Source organism: Taudactylus pleione, unplaced genomic scaffold (assembly GCF_031769625.1).
Source record: "Taudactylus pleione unplaced genomic scaffold, aTauple2 ptg000006l, whole genome shotgun sequence".
In the NCBI taxonomy this organism is placed as follows: Eukaryota; Metazoa; Chordata; class Amphibia; order Anura; family Myobatrachidae; genus Taudactylus; species Taudactylus pleione.
The window spans coordinates 748,400-767,793 of record NW_028284409.1 but is presented as its reverse complement, the minus strand read 5'-3'; the positions used below and the strand labels follow the sequence as shown (position 1 = coordinate 767,793).

The 19,394-nt window shown below is 41.1% G+C and overlaps 1 protein-coding gene across 1 annotated transcript in view; it reads left to right on the top strand.

Annotated features, from left to right (window-relative positions):
* Positions 1–19,394, top strand: part of LAMA2 (laminin subunit alpha 2) — a 901,593-nt gene that overhangs the window by 824,382 nt on the left and 57,817 nt on the right. The window contains exon 53 of the mRNA XM_088452064.1: positions 10,088–10,208. Within this exon, the coding sequence (XP_088308190.1) occupies positions 10,088–10,208 (121 nt within the window). The remainder of the gene's footprint in view (positions 1–10,087; positions 10,209–19,394) is intronic.

Genomic DNA, 19,394 nt, shown 5'->3' with positions numbered 1-19,394 from the left:
AGGAAAAGACTAGGAATAAAGAGACAGTGCATGGATACAGTCTACTGTATACTCAACCCGGTAGTGGTGCCACTGCTTTATTTAGGTAATGTTATAAAGTCTTCACAGTCGAAAGACACAATGTTTTTTGTCTCTGAGTGCTTGCATGTTCAGGCAATTTCTGCCTCAAGCAGCTGTACATATAGGACAGTGTCTAACTTGGCAGACCTCAGAAACTACTAAGGGGGAAATGCAATACCCACCAGTGCATGCAGTGTCCCATAGTTGCCACAACAGTCATCACGCAATGCCTGCTCTACTGTACCTGCTAAGTATTGTATGCCGCCAACTGTAGTCAACAATACCAAAGAAAACAATGACCCCCAACAACACCATGTGGTCATTATCAGCTGCACAGCAATAAACTGACCTGGCTCCTCAACACTACCAATAATTACAGACAACTGAACACAAAACAGGGCACAATAGCATAATACAGTGCATTCAGGAACACAATACAATGCAGTGGGATTATCAACACAGATTTACACAATAGGAAATTACACTAAAAGACTGCTGGGGAGCAAAGATTTACAGGGACACTGCTCAGGATTTAGATATACACCCAGGTTATATGAAGGTGAAGTGTCCCTATTTGGTGGGAAAAAAATACTTGTTTTGGCAAGAAAACAATGCTGGGTATAGATTATGGAGTAATAAGCCAGAGCACACTGCCCTATGACTTCAGGAGTGCTTGGGTATACCGCTCATTGCACATAAAATAAATGTGGACCAAACTCCTGTGTAGTCCCCAGTCCCAGAAGCCAACTAATGCCTGGGTCATTATTTGGCCAAGGCAGGTCTGTAGGGGCTGATCAGTGGTTTAGTATTGCCCTTAAGTACAGAGTGAAGTCACTAACTTACTCCACACAAGAAAGACCAGAGTAGGGAGCTTTGTTCAGCTCTTTTACTTTCTACTATAGCGGGCGTTGGAGAAAACTCTTCAGAATGACATGTGAAGGTTCTTCTGCAGTGACTCCAGGGCTGCTCCAGTCTTTATTATGACATCTCCAATGTTAATCTCACTGCTTATTTTCCCCTCATTTGCCATAAGAACCACTTCATACCCTCCACTATGCTAAAGCCTTGACTTGGCCCAGCAGCTGAATAGAGTGTTAGTAACTGTATTGAGTCCAGCAGCTGAATAGAGTGTTGTTAAGGACAGTGAGACTAGGGGCTGAATAGAGTCTTGGTAATAGCAGTGAGTCCAGCAGCTAAATAGAGAAATGGTCACAGTGAAACTTAGGGTGAAATGAATTAAAAAACACTTTGTAGGTAGCTTGCAAACTGCCACACATTGGATGTGGTTTTAAGCGCAACCATTCCAAGATTGACTATACTTTGGTTTGGAGGATAAAAACTAAAATCACATCCGATCTGTTGCAGTTTGCAAAGTTACAAACACACATATGTTTATAATAAACTGTGTGCGGTTTAGAACAAACCACTGTTTATACATTAAACAAGATATCGCACATCAACTATCAAAATGTCCATTGTATAACTTATTGATTTTGTAAAGCTCCCAATTCTTTATCATATGCTGATTATTTGACAACATAATTTAGATTTAATAAACTGTTAATGTGCACACACACAGGCAACCAAAGATGGAAAAAGCCTTGTGTACATTAGATAACTCTTTCTTTCTTGTACATGAAATGGAGAAAAAAATTCTTACTCAAAAAATATGCTTACTGTATCAGAACTCTTATATAGAATAGTTTCTGATAATACAGATCCTCAGTAGAAGAAAATATATTTATATAGGCATCATACAAAAATGGCATGCACTTTGAGCAATCTTTCCATGACCATGCTTTTAATTTCTGCATTATATCTGGCGATTTTGACATGGGAATTTGTAAATCGCATCTTAATACATTGCGCAATTCTTTCCAGGTGTAAAAATGGTTTCAGACCAATGTACAAACCACACTTAGAAACAATAAAACCATGCAGTTTGGTAAATATCCCCCTTAGGCCTTGTGGGTACAGCAGCTAAAAAGGTTTCAGAGGTCTTAGCTTGAGGTCTATTTACTAAGCATTGTTAGGAGACAGAGGCCCTGATTCAGAGCCAGATGCTCTGACAGAGCGCTTGCTCTGAATCAGGGCCGTCCCTCTGAATCACCCACAGCTATAGCGAGCGGCCAAAATGATGGTCAAGACCATCGCGACCATCGGGCTTGCGACGAGACCCTTGCGGTAGGGTCAAAAGCACTCCCACTGACATCACTTGTGATGTCAGTGGTGCCGGCCCCAGACAGTAGGCGTTCCCATGGGAACGCCTCCGTCTGGGCAGCCAAGCCCCCAGCACGCCCACCAAAGAGGGCGTGCTGTCACTCACCATCGACAGCACGCCCCCTTTGGTGCGAGACCCATAACGACGGCTTGGTCATCGTTATTCGGGTCTCGCGCATGCGCACGACAGAGCCGCCTCCATCGTGCGCATGCGCACTTGGCCAACATCGACCCGCTTGCGAGAGCTCAGCGCTCGCAAGCAGGTCTGAATTAGGCCCAGAGTGAAAAGTGATAAGAAAGTTATAAGGTGCCAGCCAATCAGCTCCCAACTGTCATTTTTCAAACACAGCCTGTGAGATGACAGTTGGGAGCTGATTGTCTGGCACCTTATCACTTTCTTATCACTTTTATCTTTGTCTCCTAACACTGCTTAGTAAATAGACCCCTTAGTGCTGCTGACAGACATACAGCAACCCTGTCCATTGTTGAAAGTGAAAAAATATGCAAAAGATGACAATTGTTTCAAGGGTGAATTTTTTTGGGGTGGTGCTCAAAGCTCTATTTGGGAAGAGTACAGGAGTACCATTGCTACAGTATATAGTTTATATAAAATAACACAAAGTTTTGTACAAAGAAATCTATAATTTAAGAAATTCTTTATAATCACAGGTACACAATATAATGTGATATATAATAATTATATTATATATGATAATATAATATAAACTCCCCAGCGAGTCTTGAGAACCACTTGCTATTAGGACCTACAGCGGGAGGATATTCCACAGCAATGTGGTGTTGGGCTGAAGACAACCAGGGCGGTAACAAGCCATTCACGAGTGCGTCCTCCTCTCCACAGTAAATTTAGCTTTCATATAGCAATTAAGTCAGGTCTGACAGATTCCAATGAACAGATAAATACAGATGTTATTGATAATGTCCCCCAGTGGCACAGTCCCATATCCAAAATGCTTGGGACAAAGGGTACTTTGAATAACGGAATATTCCGTATTTTGGAATAATTGCATACCATAATGAAATATCTTGGGAATAGGACACAAATATACACACAGAATGCATTTATGTGTTACATACACCTTATACACACAGCCTGCAGGTCATTTTATACAACATTTTCAATAATTTTGTGGCTCAAACAAAGTTTGTGTACAGAAATGAAATTCATTTATGTTTCATATACACCTTATACACAGCCTGAAGGTAATTTTATACAATATTTTTAATAAATTGTACCTTAGACAAAGTTTGTGTACATTGAAGCATCAAAAATCAAAGGTTTCATTATCTGAGTTCCGTATTTCGGAATATTTGAATATGAGAGACTCAACCTGTATTTATTTTATTGCTGCAGTATATAGTTTATGTGCAAAAAATGATTATAGCCAAATGTCATACTGTACCTCAAATAAAACCAATACTTCTGTTTCTAAAATTTCTAACTTTTTGTAAGGAAGAAGTTTTAAATACCTGTACTTTTTTAAGGATTTGTGTTAGAAAATTCTTGATTCTTTTACACATTCAAATATGTTAACACTTCAATTGCTAACATGCTATTGTAGTCTTGAAATGCAAATCTTGTTTATTAGAATCTCATCATTTTCTATTCACGTCACTCTTGAGAACAAATAATAATAGCCTTAGATATGAATATGTTCCAATGCAAATACACATTATTTTGTACTCTGTTGTGGAAAAAAAAGAACATTGAATTGTCAACAGTCCTATGTGATAAGGCTTGAAGCCACTCAAGATCTATCATTCAAATAAATATTGAACAAGTACTTGGGTGATTCGTATATCATGCAAGAGTCAGTACAATGCTTTTATTTTGAAAGGCAACGATTTTGAAAGATTAAAGAGCTTTATATGATTTTTATTCATTGCAACTATTTTATCCATTTAAGAAGCACTAGAATTGTGTATATCGTTTGTACATCATACATTTTGCAAAAAGGGCATTCCATGTACCAGACTACATAATTTTTACTGGCAGATCTTAATCCAACATTTTGTATTTTAGAAACAATAGACATTTTGCAATGTACAGCATTAAGCTGTTGTTGTGATTGGCAAGATATCTGAGATCACATGCACTTACTGTAGTATGATACTACAGGTTGAGTCTCCCATATCCAAAATGCTTGGGACCATGGGTATTTTGGATATCGGAATAATACGTATTTTGGAATATTTGCATACCATAATGAGATATCTTGGAAATGGGATCCAAATCTAAACACAGAATGCATTTATGTTTCATATACACCTTATACACAGAGCCTGCAGGTAATTTTATACAATATTTTCAATAATTTTGTGCATCAAACAAAGTTTGTGTACATACAGTGGTGGCCAAAATTGCGGACACTTTTTGAAATTTGAATGTTTTTCAACTTCGAATGCTTATAAAAACTGTTTCACTTCATGCAGCGCAATGATTCATATATCAAATAAAAGGAAATTTAATGCTGAATTCAACACAATAAACAGAGGTCAAATATTTGCATTACAAGGGAAGTTATGCAGTGAAAACAACACTTAGGGTGAAAATCCCTGTGTACTGATGTTACTGTCCTATCAGTATTTCATTGGGTATCCTTTATTTTTCAAGACAGCAGCACAGCGATGTGTCATTGAGCCAACCAGTGTTTGGACCTCTTCCGTCTTTATTATGTGGTGCCATGAGATAATTATAGCCTCAATTAATTGTCTTTTATTGGATGGTTGCCTCAGATGTACCAGTTTTTTCAAACTGAACCACAAATGGGGTCCAGGTCTGGGCTGTTTCCTGGCCATTCCAGCACCTGTATGTCATTCTCCGTTAACCACTGTTTGCATATCCATGCAGTGTGGCAGGGAGCTGAATCCTGATGGGAAAAAATTGGGGCATTATCTGGAAAAAGATCCCTGATAAAAGGTAGAAGTTTTGGTTGTAGGATGGTGTCAATGTACTTTCTGCTGTTCAGTGTGCCATCTATGACATAAAGGCAGCATACAGCATCTGCTGTCATACATGCCCAGATCATAACACTTGTTGGATTCTTTGTTGTCGCTTGAATGCAATCTGGATGTACCTCTTCCCCGATGCGACGTCTCCGATATTTTCTCTCATCACTGCCTAATATCGATATCTTAGTTTCGTCACACCATATCACTTGTTTCCACTGACCTTCTGTACATGCAATGTGTTCTTTTGCCCACTGTATTAATTTCTACCGCTGCTTTTTATTCAGCAATGGCTTTTTTCAGGGAATCCTACCTTTTAGGCCAACCTCCGTTAGTCTTCTCCGTACCGTTCTTGCACTGACAAAAACACTAGTTGCACTCAGGTCACTGCTAATGGCCGCAGATGACATCCATCTGTCCCTGACACAAATTAGTTTTATTCTCCTATCATCAACAGCTGTCATGCACTTTTTCCGGCCTTTTCCTTCTTTGTTTTGTATCGATTGTGTTTCCTGATAGCGTAAACAAAACTTTCGTACTCCTGATGTTGTCACATTCCCACCAAATTCTCTTGCAATTGCTGCATACGAAAGACAATTTTCACGTAACACCACAATCCTGGATCTCTTCCTGGATGACATTGTTGTATTTATTTTTTATGCCATCGTTAGCACTAAGCAATACACACAAACATCCAGCCATAATTGCACTTCAGTAACCAACGTTATTCTGCAAAATGAAACAGACAAACTGACCTTTCCCACCTTTGAACATGACTTTGCTTCTGCCCATAAATGACAGCTGATTGGTCCTCAGAACGAAAATGCCGATTGGCTGGTAGTAGCTGTTACTACAATCCGCTTCTTGAATCTAAAGCATCTGTGCTTCTTTGTCTGACTGAAAGTAGCATAACTTCCCTTGTAATGCAAATATTTGACCTCTGTTTATTGTGTTGAATTCAGCATTATATTTCCTTTCATTTGATATATGAATCATTGCACTGCATGAAGTGAAACAGTTTTTATAAGCATTCAAAGTTGAAGAACATTCAAATTTCAAAATGTGTCTGCAATTTTGGCCACCAGTGTACATGAAATTCACTTATATTTCATATACACCTTATACATACAGCCTGAAGATAATTATTTACAATATTTTTAAGAATTCTGTGCCTTAAACAAAGTTTGTGTACATTGAACCAATAAAAAGCAAAGGTTTCACTATCTCAGTCATGCAAAGAAAATTCTGTATTTCGGAATATTCCTTATTTTGGAATATTTGCATATGGGAGACTCAACCTCTATATGCAAAAAATATTTCTGTAAACTTTTGCTCAGTGATGGCCAATCATCACACTTTATTTCAATAGTTAAAAAACAGATAAGAAACAACATCAGGAACCCACATTAATCAACCCAAAATGACCCCATTTGACCAGATCTGGATTAACCCCTTCGCTGCAGATGACGAGTGAGGCTCGTCCTTTGGAGAGGACAAGCCCCACCCCTCCTCTGTTGCAAGAGGAAAAACAAAATTGAAAAAATTCTGTGCCCAACTGGTCTTAACAGGGGAACCCCAGAAGCCACTGGGTCTGTTCGGGAAGTGACATTGGTGAGCACACACGCACCGATGCCATTTTCGGGAGTAAATTTTTTTTTACTGAAAATGGACTGTAAATATGTAATAGTAATGTGAATATGGTGGCCATGTGGCTGTTATATGGTGGGCATGAGACTGTTTGTGGTGTACAGTAATTGGTAATTAAAGCACAGGTTGTCAAACTGGTTCCTCAGAACCCCGAACAGTGCATGTTTTCCAGATCTCCTCACAGAAACACAAGTGAAATAATTAGCTCCACCTGTGGATTTTTTAAAATGTATAAGTGAGTATACCTGTGCACCTGCTGGGTGACTTCGAAAACATGACCTGTGTCGGGCTCTGAGGACCGAGTTTATTTAGCAAGATGATCTTGCCATGCTCTGATAAGTACCCATCCCGGTGAAGCGCTGGAAGCAAAGCAAAAGCTTATGCTATCATTAATTTGGCATCAGTGCATGTACTACGCATGCACAGCCATCTTCTGGCATGTACGTCAGTGGGAGCCGACGAAAGGGGATTCTAAAATTTTCAGGTGGCGTTAGCCGCCAGGACCAAGCTTGGTAAATCTGACAGCATAGCAGCCCCTATAGAAACTTGTCTGCTTTGCAGTCAGAAATGGAGGAACTACGGCAGAAGTCAGAGGTATTTGCTGCAATTCTTTCTTCTTAAATTCTTGGAATACTTAATATTTGTTGGCATCACATGAAAATGGGTGTTTTCAGGGGATTCCCTGCAAATATTCTTTAATAAATATGTCCCTCTGTATTATAGAGAGAGAATGAGTGAGAGTGGAGTAGAAAGCTAGGGGCTGCATGCAAAGTTGTGCTTGCCCTTTGTCCTACTGCTGCTGCTGTTGCTGATATAAGCAGAGCCAACCATACGGGCACAAAAAGGGTAAATATCATGTGGGGTTGGCTGACCAGCCACGTTTATATTCTCCGATACAGAAAAGAAAGAAGCATCGGAGGAGGGATGTTTATGTAATGCTACTGCCAATTATATCATTAGTGATGTAGCTCATTTACATAGTAAGGTGGAGATGCCCAGAATCAGGCTCTGCAGTTGGCAGATTAATCCTAATTATGATTGAGTGAGAGTGACTGTGGACCAGAGAGGGGAGATGCTCATACAGTATGGAGCAAGGATCTTAAACAACAATACAATAAAAAACGAGCAAGAATCGTGAGAATAATCAGATAATATTAGGATAATTGTTCCACAAATGTCCAAGTAATAATCTTAGATTGGAACCTACTGCAGTTCATTAGATTAGGACTTAATTCTTACAATGCCACAGTGTGCTATGTTTGTAGCAGTAAGTATTGAGGTGGTGTTAAAACACTTCCATATACACAGTCATAGTTCTGAATAAATAAGGCTATATGTTGAATAGATGATGAGCCTTTTACATGGAATTCATATACTCACAGTCCTGTATCAGTGTTTATATGTAGTCAAGCTCCTCCATGAGCTTAAATATAAAGCTGATGAGCTGCGGTGTCCAAGTCACCTCCTGTGTACAGTGTACTTGCTGTTGTTGCTCTCTGTCAGGGGACCCAACGTGATCTAATAGTTGCCCAGCGTTTCCATACAGTTGCCGAGAGCAGTGACCGATATGAATTTAGTATGAGGAGCAGCAATATCCTGAATGTGGCGCCTTGTTATCAAGCTTATCTGAGGAGGAAAGCACCTTAGGTACTACACACTAAAAGACCACAGGAGTGTTCACTAATTCCAAGTCCAATTTTGAGTATCAAGAGCTCCTTCTGTATCCTTAACGTGTTTCTCCTCACTGGGAGGCTTTCTCAAAAGCCAAATAACAATCTCTATATTATTGTGTGCCTTAAAAGTGCCAAGTTATACATATTTTTCTTCGTGCTGCTTTTATTGTGAGAGAATTGGCAATACCTCTCATATAGGTGTGCAGCATCTGACATTTGCATTTTATACACAACTGTTGGTGCTGGGTCTATATTATCTTGGAGCAAAGATCTGCTGGGTAAACACAGGTTTTTAGATAAATACTCGCTAAGTAGAAGGGACTTTTACCAATGGGAGAGTTGTGCATTGGTGACTTCTGATAATATGAATCAGGGGTCACTGAGCTGATAATATGGAGGTCTATGGGTTGATAAAATGAGGAGGATCTCTGATTTGACAATATGGAGCTTCTCTGAGCTGATAATATGAAGGGAGTTTTTGAGCTGATAATATGGTGATCCCATGCTGCAACCTAAGTTGCAGCGGTTGGGATTGCAGATGCAACAAGAAGAGGTCAGTTTCCAACAGACACCTCCTGCTGCTTTACATAGGAGATGGACAGAATTGCACAGCCACTTGTGTGCGGCTCTGCAATTCTGTCCATCTCTGCAATGATGTCCCTTCCTGAGGCGACACTTGGTGCGGGTAGGGTTGTTTTGTGAGTGGCTTTGCCAAAATGGGTTGTCTCGCATGACAGGGGCATGGCTTTGCAGGTAGGGAGCATGGCGTCGTGGCCCAAACCCCCATTTTAGTCACTCTGGGGATCCGAGTGATATGGGCTGCCCCTGGGAACAAGTCTGTTTCACAGTGCTGGCTCCCTCACTTTGTCAGGAGCCGAGTGCTGCAAATAATGCTTTAGTGCAGCACCTGGCTCTTGTTACTGAGGAGGAGGTGGCACTTTGGTATCACCCCTTGGCAGGTGACACCCGGTGCGGCTCACACCTCCCGCACCCTCATTGTGACACAACTGCATCTCTGAATCAGGCCCTCAGTCAGTAAGAGACACACCGTAAAAAAAGGCAAAGTATATTTTTTCAAGGAAATAATTTGGTTCCCAGTGTATGATAGGTAACTATGAAAGAGATGTGAATAGAATGTAAGTATGATGAGTTTTGGGTGGATGGGTGAGGTTATACTATTTGTAGAATTGTAGATAGACTGTAGAATCCAAAGCTGAGAAGTTTCAAGACTGGAAAATACAATAGTTTAAGGGAGACAAAATGAGGGCACACATGAGAGATTTAGCAATGACTTTAGAAAGTATCTAGCAGAGAGACTCCTTTACTGCAGGACATAAATGAGGTGCAGGTTGTGGTCCCAGAAAGAAGCAAAGAACAATAATACATTGGATGCCCAATGAGGGAAGAATGTGGTGAGTACATAGAGAGGGACTAACCCTAACTTTATTGCAGGATTGTTACTTAGAAATAATTTTCCATGCAGTGTTTGCTCTATTAACTGATTTTTTTTTTCTTTTTAGGCCAGAAGTTAATTTAAAGAAATATGCAGGATGTCTAAAAGATATTGAGGTCACCAGAACACCGTACAATTTACTTAGCAGCTCAGACTACATAGGACTAACAAAAGGATGTGCTCTTGAGGTATGACTGCATATATGCCTTCATTTGACTCATATTGCTTTTATTTGACATCTAGGAGGGTCCAATGAGATAATGGGCAAAATTTACTAAGAGTCGGGTTCTAAACCCCGGCGGTTTGGTGTCAGTTTGGCAGTGGTTTCTAAATTATACCAAAACTGCTGCCTAATAATTTTAGCCCAAGCCCTGTTCTATTCTATTCTAAAATGACTGCGGTTTTGGTCTTAGTAAATCTGCAGATAGCAAAACTGCCGCCAAACCGCCACCAAACATCCAGGGTTTAGAACCCACTGCTTCGTAAATTTTGCCCATTGAGTTTATAGCCTCTTTATTTCATTAGAAACAGTGGTTATCCAAGCTGCTTCATATACCTCCAGCACGTGATTACAAATACTGTAAATGCTGTCAGTTTAGGCAAAACAACTACAGGTGGCAAGTATTTCTATAAGCTCATATAAGTAAATACATTTTCCACAAGAGAGGTTACATAATGCACAGTGTTTGGGATCAGATGTACTGCTGTGATCATTACAATGTTATATCGAAGAGCTAAAGCGAGCATGTACAGGAGATAACAGATACTGGTGACAGCTAAGCTAAAGTGGAGAGTAAGGAAGATTCAGGGAAGCAAAGAGGATGAGAAATAGAACCAGCAGAGATAGAGAAGATTTGTGATGCAATGAATGGAACAGGGTGTTTAAGGGTGTAACAACACTAGAGTGACAGAGGTGTAAAGAAAATGGAGAGAAGCACAGCAGTATACATTGCAGGAGTTAGGTGGCTGACAGGAAGAAAACAGGAAGAGACAGGACAAGACAGATATAAGAAACAAATCATAGAGGATGTATGCAGGAAGAGGGGAAAAAGACTACTAAATAGTAAGTGAGAAGAGCCACGTGGGATATTAAACTGTAAATTAGTAGTGCTGTTCATATTAAATAAGTGCTGATCATAAAGTAATAGGAAATAATTAGTATAGAATGTGTTAGGTACAGTTATGTAACAGTTGCAGAGACAATGTTACAGGGACTTCACTATAACAATTTGTTGCCAGGTGTATGCTTCACAGAGTACCCCTAAGCATAACATTCATACATTTCTTACAACTAGATCAGATTAGTGGTAATATTGCTGGTCTCCACATTACATACAGCACTAATGTTTAGTTCTGGCCATGTGAAGGACTTAGTAGTACTCTTATTTGATTAATACATAAAGGTCTATGGAAATTAATAAATATTAGAGTCTGCACTATAAATGAAAATAGTGTGTCGGGGGGGTATATAAATAATAATAATAAAATATCCGTTGACCTGTTATTAAGAATTACATTTATTCAAACAGTAGATACATAAAATACACTTACTGCAGTCATAGCAATAAAAATTAATATAAATAAGTTATAGTAACAGAATATAGCAACAAAAACAGCAATCATATTCACACTATGTAGCAATAGCACACTAATCATTAGCTGTTATAATTTACTGTGCGACATATATAGTAAAATTCAAATCTCCAGATAACCACAATATGAGATTCTCTGGCCCATTTGCTATATTTGAGAAGTCCTCTATATAGCTGTACTGAAGATTAAGCAGTTACTTGACATAATGTGTCGGCCACCAAGAGTGTTGATGCAAAATATACCAGTATATTTACCTCCAGGTCATATTGATATTAGCCCAAAGCAGAACACCGGCTCTGAGGGCTGGAGAGTGTGCTTATCGGTGTGTGGAGCAAGCCGCTCTCCTCAGACACTGGAGCCTCCAGACACGGCAAGGGAGAATCCCATGCAGCTGCACACCAGAACGTGGTAGCCCGCCCCCTGGACGAGGCAGTCCCGTCATGGATAATTCACATGGGCATAATGTAGTCTTCCAATTGGCACAGTAAATAGATATTAGCAGTGATTCCAAGAGTCTATGGGCCTGATTCAGATGTGGATGCTATTTCTATATTCACACAGTTGAGTGATAATCAATGGACTGTTCATGCATCATAGCACCACAGTGATTGAATTGCAGTCAAATGCGACTATGGTTGTAGCGAGGATTCATTCGCAAGTGATTGACAGACAGGAGCCGTTATGTGGGAGATAACAGGGAGTGGTGGCAATAGCGCGGGAGTGTCATGTCAGTTTTCAGGGCATGTATCTGCCAACATCTGCGATACCCTATGCAGAAAATATGAACTGAGCGTCTCAGCTCCCGCGGCCATTCTTCATGATTATAGGGTTGCTTAGATGGAGTTGCTTATTTGTATGCACTTGCTTGGATCTGCGGTGGGTGTCTCAATTCATTTCCATTAGTATTTTTTTGCAGGGCAGAAAATCGTGGGATGTAGTTATGAGACCAGCGGAGCATTGACGCCGGTCTCAATCCCAACACAGGAATCCCAGCAAGGGATTTAACATAGGCATCGAAATACCGATGCCTATGTAAATCCCAATGCCGGAACGCCTACAAGATGCTGGACTGATCATCCTCAGCCAGGGGTAAGTATACATTTAGCTGGGGATGGGCGGGTTAGGTTTAGGGACCCCCAGGGGGACTTAGGGTTAGGCACCCCCAGGGAAGGTTAGGGTTAAGCTAGGGGAAGGGGAGGTTAGGTTTAGGCACTGGGGGGGTTAGGGTTAGGCACCTCCCCAGGGGGGTTAGGTTTAGGGTGTGGGGAGGGGGGGTTAGGTTTAAGCACTAATGGGGGGAGGTCAAGGTTAGGCACTGGGGGGACGTTAGGGTTAGGCACCCCTAAGGCAGGGTTAGGGGGGGAGAGGTGTTGGGGATAGTATACTTACCTGCGCTGTCTGGATTTTGAACCATCGGGCTGCCGGCATCGGGATTTGAACCACTGGGCTGTAGTCCGGCGGTCATTCATACTGAATCCGAAAATCGTAGCTGCTAATGCATTAGCGTCCACATTTCAATCAGGCCCAATGTTCTCTATTCTTTTGTACTTCTTGGTATAGACGTGGTGCAAAAATTTAGTTATTATGTAAATAACTCAAAGGGCCTAATGACTTATTCACTTTCAGTTGGTTAATTGATTGAGAGAGCATGATAATAACACCATAAATTTAATTATTTGTGTTATTAACAACTATTAAGTATGTTATAACTAACTATTGGAAGGATAGTTTAACGGTAGAGTTTGTTCCTACATCATGACATTGCTGTGTTAGGAAACCAGATTTATCAATAAAGTTGCTGATTCTGTGAAAGTGAAAAGCCATAGCACCCCTGATTTATGCCAGCTGCTGTAACCATCATCATTAGTATTGGCACTGGTGCCGGCCACATACAAGATACAAAAAATAAATCACGAACAGTTTTCCCTTCACCATATACACAACGTAGAATAGCAGAGAGCTTGTGATGTTTGCCCACCAGGGTCAATTCTAGACCAAGAAGAGACCAGGGCGAGAATTTTCTTTGGCGCCGTCCCCCCTCCCACACACTGGCCCCGTAGCCTCACATATACACTACCCCATTTCCCTTCACACACTCTGCCCCATAGCCTCTCACACACACTGCCCCCATAGCAACAGCAACAAAAAGTACATACAATACACAAGGCCAAAATATGTAATGTCCCACCTGCACTTGCCACCTTGAGAATACGCTGTAGTTGCCAGTTACTGCTCTAGGCTTCATTGGGACTTGTATAACTCCTGGAAGGTTATATGCCTGTCTGGAAAAGATATACTGTATATATTAAACACCTAACTAAACAATGGGCGAATTAAATTCAGTGTGCTGTGCCGCTGCAAACATATCAGTCATTTATGGTAGTGTTGACATTGCAAGTTTTCCCTTGCAAAGGAATACTTGTGATGCCGGCGAATGCAATGTGCCATTTTAGTTACAACACATTGTATCCATTGTACAGAATTAAATTCTTGCCAATAAGTGAACATTCTAGCCCTCATCCCACCAACCAGTCCTGTAAATTAATGTTTTGCTAGTGAGACATTAATTGGCCCTCTCCCCTTAATTTCCATCTGCCAACCAACATAAAGCACTAGCATGCAAAAGTCTCTCTCATACCCGGTTCCTTCCATATTTCTCATTGTCCCATCCATATTTCTCACTGACCCTCCGTAGTCCTCTAATTACCCGCTTCATAGCTTTTTCATTTCTCGGCCTCTATAGCTCTGCCTCACTCCTCCATCTACACCCACTCATCACCCCCTGAGACGCCTCCCTTCTTATCACCCTCATCAGCTCCACCATGCCTCTGAATCTAGTATATCTCACTTATTGCCACCTCCATAGGGAATCGGTATGAAATACTGATGGCTGAATAGCCAATGGTTCGCATACCAATGCCCGAAGCCCAAAGGGAGGACATCCCAGATAGTTTCTCGTAAGTATGCTAACCCTCCCCTGCCCCCCCTTGGTAGTGCCTAACCATAAAACTCCCGGGTTGGTGCCTAACCCTAAGTCCCCCTGGGGGTGCCTAACCCTAACCCCCCTTCCATCACACTAAATCTAACCCTCCCTAGGGGGTGTCTATCCCTAATCTCTCAGGGAGGTGCCTAACCCTAACCCCCCCTTCCCCTAGCCTCACCCTAACCCTTCTCTGGGAGGGCTGCCTAACCCTAGATCCCCCTGGGGGTATCTAAACCTAACCCTCCCACCCCGCGGCTACAACTTAATTATTCCTGGCTTACCTTGTTCAGGATGCCGGCCATCAGGATTTCGGCATAGGGCTAAACATAGGCATCAGCATTTCAACACCTATCTTTAGTTTCAGGTCGGCCTTCCACCATCGGGATTCCCACAGCCAGCATTCCGGGTGGCGGTAAATTTCCCACTCCATAGCTCTCCTACTACCCCCTATTTCAGATCTCTCTTCCTCCCCCACTACAGCAGTCTTGTTACCCCTCCTTACATATCTCCTGCCCCCTTTTCATAGCAGTCACATCACTTCCTGAGCCCCGCTTCCTCCATATTGCTTTGCCCCCCTCCATAGCAATCACATTGTTTCTTGTGCCCTCTTTTCTGCTAATCCTTCTGTTCCCCACATTTTGACTACTGAGCCTCCTTTTCTCCATATCTCTTTGTCCCTCCACAGCAGTTACATTGCCCCCTGATGCCCCCCTCATTCAAAATCTCTGTCTCCCCCAACCCCATAACCCAATTAAGTGACCATATTTTTAATATTACAAATTAACCATAATAAGCCAGTAACAGTGCTACATAAGGTATTAATAATAAAAAGAATATTATTTCACCTTTACAATTCTGCCTCAGTACTTTATAATCCATAAACTATTCATTCATAGCCACCAACTTGTGGCCCACATACCAACTCCTCACATTTAGGTTGTGCAAGCCAAATGGATTCCTCTTTGCAGTCCATGCCCTCTTCCTGTAGGTAGGTGCGGCATCAGTCAAGTTTCAAAATCTTTTCAGAACTTGATAAATAGCACAACCCCAATATCCCAATATATTTTATAGGGACTTTGTTGTGTTCTGATTCTTAAATACACACTATACAATTATCTGTCAGACCATCTGTTCAATCTGGCTGGCTGAAATGCAAATTTGGTAATGTATGGTAGCAAATGACAATCGACGATATGCTCCCAAACACTGGAAAATTGACTGATTAAATCAAATGGATTTAGCCAATTTGAACAAATACAGTAGTTTGTTTCAACGGCCATTTTGGTCTGTTTTCCATTGTTTGGGAGCAAATAGTCGATTGTCAAGATTTTCATTCCAACCAGACAGATGGTCTGAGGGGTTGGGCTCGGGATCCCGGTATTCAAAATCGCAATGCCGGCATCCTGACAGGGTTAGGATACCCACACCTGTTGGTCTGTATCCTAACCCTCCCCATCCCCCTCTCCCTACCCTAACCCTCCCTTCCCAGTGCCTAAACCTAACCTCCTCCCTAGTGCCTCCCTGCACCCTAAACCTAACCCTCCCCCTAGTGCCTAACCCTAACCCTCCCCCTAACTCCGCTACTTACCTTTGGGAATCCGGCAGTCGGGTTGCCGGCGTCGGGATTCTGGCGCTGGCATTCTAAGTGCCGGAATCCCATGTGCCGGGATATTTAATGTATCCCGGTCTGACAAATAATTGCATAGAGTGTACCACACCAGAGGTATCTCAGATATATCCTGCAAAAGGGGCTTAATAAATTGTCTTGCTACTTAAAATAGTGAAAATCTTGCAGAATCTACCGTTTTCACATGATTTATCTGGCATTTAGGTTTGGCAAACAGGCAGTGGCAGATTTTACGTAAGGGCTGCAGCCCCCCAGTAAAATCTGCCACCTCCAGTGAGCCACTTGCAGTCTGTAACTGCACTGACTACACTGGCAATGACTTCCCATTGGAAGCGCTAACTGCTAATCACACACAGGACAGGCAGTCCCAGAGGGAGGTGTTTTCTCCACCTGGGACTGCCAGTCCGGGCCATGATTAACATCGAGCTTGCTTCCAGTGGGAAGTCACTCTCCTGCCTTCCCGTCAGCCTTACCCAGCTCCTAGGTACTGCAACTGCGCAATGGATCTGGCAGGTGGCGAGACAAGGGCACTGCTGTCAGCAGTGCCCAGTGCAGTTCGGGACCGGAAAGCAGCACAGCGGGCAGCACATCTCCTGAAGGAAGGTAAGAGCCACCACTGCAAGTAGGCCCCTCATTTAGTAAGCTTCCAATTAGAGATGAGCGGTTTGGTTTTGGCTCAGATCTTTCTGCCTAGTTTGGCTCTCAGAATGAGAAAAACGTCAACTTTGTACATGAAATATGGAAGAAAGATCAGAGTCAAAACCAAACTGCTCATCTCTATATATACCTACCAGGATTCTTGATGAAATATCTGGCACCTGTACAAATGTTTTTCAAAATGCTTTTCAAATAAGCAAGCTTGGTATTAGCAATAAATTTATTTTTAATTACACCCTTCATGAACAAAAATGTAAAGATTACCTGTTAGTTGCATTAGAAGAGAAAGTTTAAAAAGGGCTGTACTACTGCACATCAATAAGGAAATCAATATGACAACGTCTTGAATAAGGAGAACAGCAGTATTTAATATGAACAATATATAGTTGTCACACTTGAAATGATTTGGAATATTCCTGTATTTATAGCATGGTTGTTGAGTAGTGACCCCACTCGCAAATCTTATCAGTATAAAAACTTGCATTAAGCCATAACAAAGTTTCTTTAAGTGCTTAACCGACTTCTAAACAAAACAGTAATAAATTAGTGGCTTAGAGATTGCAAGTTTGTATTTTAGTTGTTCTTTACAGTGTAGATAATAACTTACTGCATTGTATTTTATCTATAACTAAATTTATGATCAGTTAAACCCCAAATTTAGCTTTGATAGTATGACTTTAGTCTGTCACACACATCCATTAAACATAGTTTTACTTTTAGAAAAGCTGAATAAACCTTTTAAGCACTCGTGTTGTCTAATCTTGCAATCAGGATACCAGTGACTAAGAGCTTCCCCAACATTTGTACAGCATAATACTGTACATAGCAAGATCAAAATGGCTATGTGTATATACCTTAAGACCTCATTGACACATTGGATTTGAAGAAAACTGTTCGTGTTAGTGCAGTTTTACCATGGTGCCAACATGCAGAGAATACTAATAATGCAGCAGGCTTTGGGATCAGATCTTTTTCCCAGCATCTACACACACTCATAAAATAATGGCTTGTTCATAGTTGGGGCTAAAGTGAAAAGTGAATACAGAACAATATGACTGCACTGCCTGCTAAATAAAGGGAGAGAGGCCAAATAGAGAACTACTGTAAGTGGGAAGATAATTGAGGGAAAAAGGAAAAGCAAAATACTAGTTGCTATTGTGGACTCTCTATTATATAGGTAAACCAATGTTCTATACAGTAAACTAAAACAAGAAAAAAAGCAGTGAAAGGGAAATGTACATGGAAAAAGGATACATTGCTTCTAAATGTCTATTTTCTTGCAAAAGCTGTTTATTGGTTCCGCCTCCATAAATATGCAACATTTCTTAAATCATAAATAGGAATTGCCAGCATCAAACTATTGCTGTAAAGTAATAGATAATACATCCAACAGTTGTTAAGTCTATATGTGGTCTGTTGCTCTGTGTGCTGTTTGCAACACAATGACCACAGCTTGTAATATGGAATCATTCATTCTTATTGTGAAACAGAGGGTACATACCCAACAGCTTTTTTTTTAAATACTATATTTTTATTTATGATCTATTCAATAAAGCATTAGTTATATACCTTAGTCTTCCTTTTAAATATTGGTAGGCAGCTAGAGGCTTCCATCCTTTAATTATGAGTTTACTGTAAATATCTAAGTAAATAAGCCTCTGTAAATTTAATATCCCTGTAGTTGATCCTTTGTCCCTCTCTACCAGTTAATTTACCCTCTGCAGTATTTTAAGTGACACAAAGGTATTCCTTGTCAAGCAATATTTTATCCATAGGAGCAAATGTTGCTGAACAATACAATATGTCACCCATAGTTTTATTATTTTCACCATACTTAACTTAAACTTAAGTAATATAAAATAAAGATGCTGACAACTGAAATGATTGCAAAAAAAGAGGTCACAGACAAATTTATTTAATTTAACTGTAAATGATTTGTGATTGATTCAAGCATGGTGGTGAAAAAATAGTGCTAACTTGGCTACAGCCCATATGAAGAATGTATTACTAAGCTAAGGGTGGAGATTCCACCCCCAAACGCAAGCTATCTCGGGTAGTACCAACTCCCCTTAATCTAGCACAGTGCTGATCCCTCCTTAAAATGGAGACCTAGTTCCCCCCTAAGGCAGCAACCGACTCGCCTCTCTCAAAGGGGGGATGCTAGCCAAGTTCAGCTGCACTAAATTGAGCCGCTGAGGAGCACTGCTTTCCGCCAAATACGGGGTCCACTGACAACATACTGCCACCATCCACCAAGGACCGCTAAATGTCTCCAATACTAGTCAGAAGAGCTGAGACGAATAAGTCCAAACTTTCCCCAGCCAAATGCACTCCATCCGACCTATAAAATTCAATCTCTTCATAGCGGAGATGGGGGTGTTTGATAACACACCCACCCAAGTTCGCTACAAATCGAGACACTGCAGCATTCAGCTTTCCCCTCACTCTATCCAAAGCTACGCCACCTTGTGCCCCTCTCCAGAATCTACGCGGAATGACTTCCAACCAAACTAA